The sequence below is a fragment of the Mercenaria mercenaria genome, chromosome 12, assembly GCF_021730395.1.
Source record: "Mercenaria mercenaria strain notata chromosome 12, MADL_Memer_1, whole genome shotgun sequence".
NCBI classification, from domain to species: Eukaryota; Metazoa; Mollusca; class Bivalvia; order Venerida; family Veneridae; genus Mercenaria; species Mercenaria mercenaria.
The window spans coordinates 13,169,312-13,180,215 of record NC_069372.1 but is presented as its reverse complement, the minus strand read 5'-3'; the positions used below and the strand labels follow the sequence as shown (position 1 = coordinate 13,180,215).

General features: G+C 36.1%; 1 protein-coding gene and 1 long non-coding RNA gene across 2 annotated transcripts; both read right to left on the bottom strand.

The window, feature by feature from the left end:
- Positions 1 to 3,650: 3,650 nt before the first annotated feature.
- Positions 3,651 to 4,292, bottom strand: LOC128547495 (heat shock 70 kDa protein 12B-like). Its single transcript, XM_053520432.1, has one exon. The coding sequence runs from the start codon at positions 4,290 to 4,292 to the stop codon at positions 3,651 to 3,653; it is 642 nt and encodes a 213-aa protein (XP_053376407.1).
- A 276-nt stretch (positions 4,293 to 4,568) lies between these two features.
- Positions 4,569 to 10,303, bottom strand: LOC128547228 (uncharacterized). The gene is made up of 3 exons (XR_008366381.1): positions 9,336 to 10,303; positions 6,390 to 6,533; positions 4,569 to 5,872 (listed from the first exon to the last, which is right to left on the bottom strand). It is a non-coding gene; the product is annotated as an uncharacterized LOC128547228 (long non-coding RNA).
- Positions 10,304 to 10,904: the final 601 nt, after the last annotated feature.

Below are 10,904 nucleotides of genomic sequence, written 5' to 3'. Positions count from 1 at the left end.
CCTGGGTTTTTCGTGTTTATAGACGCCCACATGATAAGTGCGCCCTCGTGTTTCGAGAGGTATCTTATGTCACGGTACGGAATTGGTCACGTAAGGGGAGAATATGTGTCAGGCACCCGGTTAGCTCAGTCGGTAGAGCACTCGCTCTGTAAGCCAGGGATCCAAGGTACGAACTCCGGACTAACTGCACATTTTTCTCACTCTGTGATATTCGACGCTATTTTGATGGTTCAGCCAAATGCTTGATGATGTGTTGAGTTTGTTTATAGTCGCCACCGGTTGATACCATATGGGCGACTGGTTCTACAATTATTCCCTCCTCCTTCGTATCGTCGTCTTTTCTTCTCTCCCGTTAGTTGTACTACGTAATTATGTGGACTACAATTATGTTGTGACATCTGTTATGTGGTGCCTTCTTGTGTTGATATCTGCGTTGTTATGTTGAATCTGCGTTTTTATGTTGAAATCTGCTTATCTTTCTACAATTTAGACATTCATTTGCTGCTATATTTAACGTCTGGTCATCCGGTCTGCATCCTGCCGTTATGATCAATGGTAGGCCTCGGTCATCCGCATCATCAGTCGTCTTGTAAGCCCCTCTCGAGTCCCTGTTGAGTTGGCAAACCAAAACACGGGTCCAGCCGCCCAAATAACCACTCACAAGATAAACGTAGATAAAGTCATAACACGGCCGAGTATACAAGCCCGCCTACTTCTGGTCCCGGGTATTCGTCAAGAGCCGTAAGAGTGCACCGGTGATTCCAACCCGGCGAGCTCGGTTAAAAACCCGATAAAAGCAAGATAAAAACATGCTGTCGACGTAGATATCCAAGTCCAGTTGGGTGCAAACTCTTCTGGTCCTCAAGTCGTGGCGCGGCTCACCATGTAGACGATCGACGAATACGTTGTACACATCTGCAGGATGCATTTCGGCTGATTATTGTTCCCTTTCTACGGCCACACTCACCGGTTTTAGTCATGTGACGCTAACTAGGTCGACAATATACAGACAATATACATGACCCAGTTAGCGCCATATGTGCCCTCTCCACGACGTGCACGCACCGGGGATCTCGGAGAAGCCAAATGCTTGTTTGATTGGTTCAAATAAAAATAGATTTGCGTAAAATAAAATTAATAATATCGGAAATCCAAATATACAGAAAAATGAATGTGAGAAGGTCATGGTCAGATCTTCGTTTAGAAGATCAAGTATTTTAGTCAGATTGAAATTGCTGTGTTTTTTGTGCTCTGTGCTTCCGAGAAATCTACCCTTACCTATTATCTTTTTTAGATATGGACCTTGCTGTTCAGTACATGTATATGTATGTACAGTTATTTCAATAATGGCTTAATTCGGAGACTTAGATAGGAGGCAACTCTTCAGGGCATGTTTGAGTTTTGCTATGCTACTCTTGCGTCATAGAAATAGACACAACATCCGGAAAGCACGCGGTATCTTTCTTTCTACTTGGGATTTCAAAGAGACAGGTCTAGTACTTTTAAGCTCTTAACAATTTATTGAAAAACACATCCGCCCACTCCTTGTATTTAATGCAAGTAGACCTACTATATTTGTATCTGTTTATTGTTACTATGGTTGTTTCGCTCTTGGGTTTTCATTCTGTTTCCAGGGTAGGGAATCACATTACTTCATAACGTTACTCTGCATAACTCGGCATGACTGACTGCAAAAAAAAACACTGGTTGCAAACAAAAGGACATGAACACACAGGATGTCTTCTGATTGGACGGTATACCTAATAGAATGTGTTACAAATTACTGTTAACTAGTATAGTGCATATTTGAAGTTTTACTATTGTGAATATTTCTACGCACAGCAACTGGTACATTTGTGTTTAAGTTTTTGGACAAAGGCTGTTTCCAAAAACAGTATGTGTGTGCTTATATCATGTGTTGTGTTTGTTTTTTTAAGTAAAGTCACGCCGCACGAGTTGTATACATTTACGTTTTTGTATTTAATTTAGACGACAATGTCTGTCGCTCAGAGTATCGTTAAAATATTTCAACAGGGCGGTGATCAGACGTGAAATTATGGTGAACTCAGCAGTACAAGTCTTTAACCTTAATTGCAGCCTCACTTCTTGTGCCGGAGCTCTTGTCAGGGAAGGTCGACCTAAGATCAAGATGTTAATAGGGAGGCAATTATGCAGTTTGTCCAAAGGGGTATTGGAACAAGAGTATTGCATAATTGGCTTTTGGTCTCAGTACTTGGCAATTCCGGTATCGTGTTGCGTGTCAGCTTTGTCGTACAATGACGAGCTGTAGCTTCTATTCCTGCCTGAAGGGGACCCATTGATGAATGGAATCTTCGATCGATGCGGTAATTTGGACCGATGAACACTGCGTTTGCGTGTTTATGATACTGCCTATGAGTCTTTTTGTCTTAGGTTATGATAAAAGGAGTTTGTCAAAACTCAACTGTTGCATATAACACGTCTGTTCTTCTTTCGGTCGATGTTAATAGGGAGGCATATTATGCACTTTGTCCAAAGGGGTATTGGAACAAGAGTATTGCATTATTGGCTTTTGCTCTCAGTACTTGGCAATTCCGGTATCGTGTTGCGTGTCAGCTTTGTCGTACAATGACGAGTTCTAGCTTCTATTCCTGCCTGAAGGGGACCCATTGATGAATGGAATCTTCGATCGTTTGCGGTAATTTGGACCGATGAACACTGCGTTTCCGTGTTTATGATACTGCCTGTGAGTCTTTTTGACTTAGGTTATGATAAAGGGAGTTTGTCAAAACTCAACTGTTGCATATAACACGTCTGTTCTTCTTTCGGTCGAGTACAGATTTTACATACAATTTGGATCTCGTGTCAAGCTTCGAGTAGCCGAAGAAACCTTACATTTAATGTTGTGCGTTTAATTTGACCTGACGGGGCGCAGTTAATCTCTGACTTATGCAAATAATGGAAATCTCAAACAAACAAACAAAAATAGGTAAAACAATATAATGTTTTAATTCCGTAATCCTCGGTAATCAACGACTAAAAATCAACGCTACATTGGTTACATGCCCTACATTCCCTGCATCAAAATGTACTGGACCGTCACGAAACCTCGCCCCGCCAGGTCAAATAAAATGACAAAAGTTCAACAAAAGTGCATATACTACATTATTGTGACTATTATGTATGTAATATAAAACAAGTACTGAGTACTTGTAACTGGATTATATGCCCTTATTGCGATTATCAAAAATAAAATAAGAAATATATAAACATCGGCATATGATTATGCAATGAATCTCTAGTTTCTGAGAGCTTAATGTCGTTGTGTGCTATAAATTAGTTTGTTGTTGTTTTTTCATTAAGAATCTACTTGTGTGTAATCAATTCTCCCCCTGTGGAGTTTTTTATAGCGAGTGTTTCTAATCTGAGTTACAATTGGTTGAAATTTATTTCAGCATTATATTCTTTTCCTGTTGCTTTATCTGTTGCAATAACTGACAATTCTGTGCCACCATAGATCATAGTCACTTCAACCTTTCTCTTAGTATCGCCTTTCGGTTCTGGCAAATAAACCGTAATTTTGCCTGTTTACAGTCATTGTCATCTGTGTATTTCGGATTCCGTGACGAAGACGAATAGATAGGAAGACCGACTCGTCGCTGATTTTTATATTAGGGAGCATATATTTGAATCGGTTGTTTACTGTCAAGAACAACAGACTGATCTTTCCGTACGTGCACATGAAAAACCTTTTCACAACAGTCTTTTCCCGTTTCCTTGTGTTTAAACTTTCTTGAATCATTGTGGACTTTTGGATCGAAAATCTGATTGGTTCCTATTCCAAAAGTCTCTCTACTGATTCTACTTTTAAATATCATTGGGTTATGTCCGAAGAGCACTGCCCCTTTTAAGACAGCCTTAAAGGGTGATGATGGAACCACAACTTTTATTTCAGGGAAATCTTTACCTATCATTTGTCGGATGCTTTCGACTACAATCGACGATTCAGCAAAACCACCAACCAGGACAACTGCTTTCAATCCCTTTGCTTTCTCATTACTGAGGACCTTTGTAATGGTTTTATACACTACTTCGCATGTTTCCTTAAACAGCCGGTCGCGAATGAGACCAGAATTAAACATTATCACTCTGTCCTCGAATGATATATACCTATTCTCTTTAAGTCTGATTGTTTTATCCTCTAGTTTATCACGGACTGGTACTGGAACTTCCAGATCAATCATTTCTCCAACCTGATTACCTGAACTGATTGTGACTTTCTTCCTTTCAAAATCTGCTTCCATCTTGAGCATTTCGACTGGAGTGGCTTCACTGAACGTGTTTCTCCATCCATCTCCTTCGAAGTTGTCGCAACAGACTTGTAGAAAAGCCTCATTTATCTTTTGGCCTCCAACTGGATCACCTAGTGGTGGGCATATTTCTACAAGACGCCCAGTTTCTTCTACTTCACTGCGGACAAGTCAGCTGTACCACCTGTAACAATTGCTAGACAGCGGTTAATGTGTAAACAAATGTTACCTTTAAAGTTATATATAGCTCAACACAAAACGATTTGATTACATCAAATATTCCAATTACAACTTTGTAAAGATCTCAGCATTTTAATGCTTTTCTTCTTATTAATAAGGAATAAATCTAGAACATACCGCCTAAGTCTACTACTAGAAATTTATTTCCTTTCATCCCGAGGTCATTCATTTCTTTTCTCTGTTCTTCGGGGATATGTAAACAATATATGGCTGCAGCTTCAGATTCTAGTGCCAATAACACATTGCTTTTACCTATCCCAGCCTAAAATTATACAAAATTATGAAACTGACCATTTCATTGAAGAACAAAATGATCATTTTTACTTGACTATAACATAATCTACACTAAAATATAACTGACAGATAAGAAACTCTTAATTACATCTACCGCTGCATCTCTCATAATCTTCTTTGCTTTTTCTGACCATATTGCTGGAACGGTGACTACAAAAAGGGTCTTCTTAAGCTCCACCGTTAAATCTTTTCTCTTCAGTTTCTGTAAACAGTGATCTTTCAAAGCTCTGATAAACAACGACATAACGTCAAATAGGGGCACTTGTTGTCCTATCTGATCTTCTACGAGCTGTTCTCGGTGGAATCGCTGTAATATAAATCTGTTTATGTCAAAACACTATTTTACTCACCTTCATCTTTAAATTCACATAAGTGTTAACATACACGCGCAAGCATAATTCTACGCATTTGCACATCTATTCCCGAACACGTATAACGATAAGCATAAACAGTATCTTCGGAAGTGTTGTCAGAAAAAAAAACATGTGCAATAAAAGAAAACGTGTCATTGGATTAGGCTGTGACTTCAGTCGATATTACAAAATCATTGTTGTAAAATAAAAAGCAAATATGACTTAGTATCAAAGAAAGACTAGTATAACTCCTTATATTTTACATCAGCATTTGTCCGCTTGATATACGCAAAAGAGAGCTCCTAAATACTCACTGGATTATTTTGTTACTTTTTATTTACAATTACTAGAATCTATGAGTTTTAATTACTGAACATACAGTTGTAAATTTGGACACGTACCACTGTTGCAGTACATCATCAAATTTATTCTTAGGGTTACATTAACTGATACTATAAATATCTGTGGTACATGTACCTCATTGTACATCAATAGCTTGAACCGTTTAAAGAAATAGTTCTTTCCAGTAAGCTCGTGTGTATGTTGTTTCTGTCTTACTATTCCTGTGTAAACTCTTTCAGCTTCGTGTCCAATTTTTGTGTTTTCTTTTATGATATTTCACTTTTCTTTTGCTTGATCGTTGGCTTCCTCCTCCTTTTGACATTCCAGGAGGATACATGTTGTAGTTTTATGAAGCTAAATAAAAGAGTATCAGTGATTAATGTGGTATTTAATAATCACGTGTCAATTAAAAATGGCTTGATTTTATATCATAATGGTAAATGTTATCACGGTTTGAAAGAATATTGAAACTATGCTATTTGAAATGTTGCCAAATACCTTTATCGTGTTTATATTAACTTTAGTCTAATTTTTGAAATCGGTTCGAACTTAAATCATTATAAAAGCCGTCGTTAATTTTTCTTGTATCTGTTTTGATATAGGTTTCTTGCTGCCTAGTGTTCTGCACCAGATATATCTGGCTACCTGCAAGCATCCGACAACTCATGCGATTGAAACAGGGGTGACGGATGTATGATTTAAAAAACGCTTATCACTGTCCAATCATCATAGAGATCACCAAGGGTTTTAACCAGCACCCCTTTTTTCGTCGTCGCGTTCTGTTTTCTTTTCTCTTTGAGTGAATTCGATGGGAGTGTCTGTAATAACAATATTTGTTTTTACACTGTCAAGTCTCTCTGTCTATACCTACCTGCAAAGATCCTCCTCCCCAAATGGTATTCAAATGAATCTCACTTCTTTTAGTTTCAAATTCCGCTCTCTCTTGCCATGCATACCCTGAGTAGGTACTGCTAATATCTAAAGCCACTACCAGCTTAGGTCCTTTAATGATGCTCTTAAAAGTAAAAAAAAAACTTAAAAAGTTACTAAAACATAGTATACTGGGGATATTTGTTTGTTTTAGTTACTAAAACGTAATATACAGGGGACATTTGTTTCAGTGTAAGATCGCAATATATTTTATCGAGTTAACACCATTATACAATATTTTCACGAGTTTAAATTATAGTATCAACGAGTGCATTTCAATGGTTTTAACATAGATGTGCTCATTGTTACCGAAAAACATCACGAGCTTTTCGTCATGATAAAGTACAAAAAACATGCTTACGTTTTTCTACCAATATGATATGAAACGCGTCACTAATAAACGTAAAGAGTAATATCATATTTAATCCATGTTCTGAATATAACAGTCGGTTAATTAATTATTTTAAAGTAGTTCTGCACGTTTGATAAACCGGAAGTGATGGCGTAACGTCATTTATCCGGAAAACGTAGAATAAAGCTTGGATTCCGCGTACAAAAATGAAAATCAGTTTATGAATAAATGGCAACCTGTGAATAAATTTATTAAATTGTAACAGTTACTATCTTTATAAAGTTAAAATATGATATTGAAACATCTGACACGTTAAATACTTAAAAAAATGTCTTAAAATCAGCTTCAAATACGCGGTTCACTTTAATCATGGCCAAATATCTCAGAAATAAGCACACGGACCTTTATTTTATTACACTATAGTATAGGAGATACGTTTATTTACGAAAAATTGGGCGGTGTCAAAATTTTTCAAATCAGTCTAGCAAAAATCAAGCACACGACCATATCCTTTTTATATGCTGAATTTTATTGAAAAAGGGTGATAACTTAAATAAGAGTGTTTATTTCTTGGTTCCGAAGACTTGAGAGTAGTTTAGAAGCATTCTGTATGATAATGTTTGAAACACCTGCTTGCATGCAAAACCTTCACCTCTTTCAGTCAAAACACTCCTGTCCAAATTTAAATGAAATTAAACATTCCACGTGAGGTCATAAAATGACCTCAAAATATATGAGAAGATAGAAGATTTGGTCTTGTAGTTTGTGAGATGCATGCTACCATTATGACCATGGTACCATTATGAACTCTTATTGTAGAAAATCTTATCATGCCGACAACTTTTAATAATTTGAGTTTTTTCCCCAAGAATCAAAGTCATGCTAGTCTCACTAGTTTTTAGCTCATCATTTTCTTGAAAAAAAATGATGAGGTATTGTCATCACTTTATCGGCGTCGGCGTCGGCGTTGCCTGGTTAAGTTTTATGTTTAGGCCAGCTTTTCTCCTAAACTATGACTGGTTATGTTTTATGTTTAGGCCAGCTTTTCTTCTAAACTATGAAAGGTATTGCTTCAATAGCTGAACCTGTACAGCAAGAAACATAACTCCATTCTGCTTTTTGCAAGAATTATGGCCCCTTTTGGACTTAGAAAATATCAGATTTCATGGTTAAGTTTTATGTTTAGGTAAACTTTACTCCTAAACTATCACAGCTATAGCTTTAAACTTGCAATACTTGTTCACCATCATAAGCTGACCCTGTACAGCAAGAAACATAACTCCATCCTGCTTTATGCAAGAATTATGGCCCCTTTTGAACTTAGAAATTCAGATTTCTTTGTTAAGTTTTGTGTTTAGGTCAGATTTTCTCCTAAGCTTTCAAAGCTATTGCTTAAAAACTTGCAACACTTGTTCACCATCATAAGCTGACCCTGCACAGCGAGAAACATAACTCCGTCCTGCTTTCTGCAAGAATTATGGCCCCTTTTGGACTTAGAAAATATCAGATTTATTGGTTAAGTTTTATGTTTAGGTCAGCTTATCTCCTAAACTTTCAAAGCTATGGCTTTGAAACTTGCAGCAATTGTGCACCATGATAAGCTTACTCTGTACATTAAGAAACATAACTCCATCCTGCTTTTTGCAAAAATTATGGCCCTTCATGGATAGGACAGTATTTCTATTATACAAAAAAGCAGATGAGCGTCAGCACCCGCAAGGCGGTGCTCTTGTTGAGAAATATGCTTACATGCAAAAACTTAACACAAAACGTTTGATGTAAAAAGGGTCATAGTTTTAACAAAATGTCAGCTAGAGTTCTGTTACTTGATGGCATTGTATGTAATGCCAAATAAATGTATGAAGTTTCAAAGCATTCCGTTTAGTATGTTTTGAGCAAACTGCTAACATGCAAAATTTCTGTGACGCCAATACCGTCAAAAAGATGGCAAAAAGCTCCACTATGCGAAGCCAAAACATGTTAAAATACGCTTCAGAGTGAAATTAATAGTTGTCATGTTTTTACAAATGACTTGAAACTCGGGTGCATTTTATTTGTATGTCTATATGTTACGATTCATTTAGTTTTAACTTGATCAAAATTTCTTTTGTTCCGTTTTGATAAATATGTCAAAAACAGGACAATATAGTATTTTCCTCACAGTCGATTAATTGACTCAATGCACACAAATTGTATAATGCTGGATATTAAACCGACATTGACCGTAACCTATTTAGAATGTTACGTTTCCCTAAATAAAATATTAAAAGTCATCGCTGGATGCAATGCAAATATGATTAACTGGCTGTTGATATTTTGCACATACTATTTCAACTGAATAAATTTACTGAATATAAATCGTCAAAGCAACGAAACAGAATTCCATCGACTTCAGAAACTATATTACTCATACAATAAAGAATTTTGATTTTTTTTCTGGGTGTCACTTGATATTTAAAAAAAAAACGTTCTGAAAAAAGACAGTTTGAAAACAAAAGTAAACAATCAGTCGATTTAAAGTAATGATATACTCACGAATTCCATTTCTAGAAGCACCAGTAGTTAGCCGCTTACTTACCCAAAAATGAAACTTAAAATAGACTTTACCTTTATGAAGATATTAATCTATGTACATAATATAGATAATTTATGTGATAACCCATTTAAACAGTTATATAGGACGCGTTTTATCACCAAATATGGAAATGTAACGGCCATGCTTGTTTCACCATTCCACCATACACAGATTGATTTTTATGTGCCTTTTTACCTTATACATAAAAACTAACTATATTCAAAATTAAACTTAAATTACATTATAAGTATATTTGTGTGTGTGCATCAGCAAAAATGAGTGTTGGAAATAAAATCTGTAAAAAATTCCTTTGGAAGCAAAGAATTCAACGAATAATAATAACGGACTCGGTTTGATTGAGTTGTTCATGAAAGACAATGAAATGTGCAACATCTCTCATGCCCCCTAGCACCGGCTTAAGCAGAACTCTATCACACAAATGTTGAATGGACTCCATGATCCATGGAAAACTTGTGTATTGTGTAGGTGGAATGCAATATCTGTATAGTAAAAACTCGATAATTTGATAATTATCGATGATATCGTAAAATAATGATCAAGGTAATATCTTTATACAATATTCTTTTTAAAAAAAAGTAAGATAATAAAACAACCTATTTGGAATATAACATAATGGAATAAAATTAGATTGTTGCGTTTCTTTTGTCATGATTTTTCTTATTATTACATATTGTAATCGATAGAAAAAAGGCCCAAGTTAACGAGTTGAGTATGTTAACTTATGTCCACTTTAAAACTTAATAAAATATTTCAGAAGATTTGGAAGTCGATACTTACAAAGTCAATACAGCGGTGGCTGTAAATAAATAAATGATGCGAAAAAGTTTATATGAGAAAAATAAACGATTACTATACAGTACTATGTAAACACGAAATAAACATTGCGGTGTGAATAAAAGTAGTGCTGGTGGTCCCTAGTCAAGACGTGAAAAATTGTATAAGTAGGTAGCTTCCTCGCTTGACACTAAACTTTAAGACGACAGTTCCCGCGACTGGTTGGGGTATCATGTCACATGTCTATATTCCAAGCAGGCAGCACTATAGAGCTGGGCACTGTGCTCACTTCTACAAGGCGACACTGTCCTATTTAAGAGTAAAAAATGTTAAAAAAGAATCTAAACCCGAATACACATACATAATCTCATGCAGTTATCTCTCTTTACAGCAAAAACATATACCACCTAAAACCTTTAATCGGAATTTTGATAATGTCTGACATTATGTTTTAGTAACTGAAATGAATTTTAATTTGTGTAGACATATAAGGCTAATGTGGATAACAAAATGAAAAAAAAATGAAATCAAAATGTTTGATTTATTTGCGGCGGAGGTGTGAGTTTCATGTAGTATGGTTAAGGCCGCTAGGACATGGGTACCATCAATTATTCGCGGCAAGACGTTCCGGCATATAATGAATAACAAAATAATCAAGGTACAGGCGGCTTGGTTTTCAAGGTCAAGGAAAGGCACAAACGAACGTTCATAAAGAAAACAAGAACAAATTTTCA

Bases quoted from the DNA above. Each gene is read 5' to 3' on its own strand.
- LOC128547495 (XM_053520432.1), bottom strand. From the start codon at position 4,292: ATGCTCAAGATGGAAGCAGATTTTGAAAGGAAGAAAGTCACAATCAGT.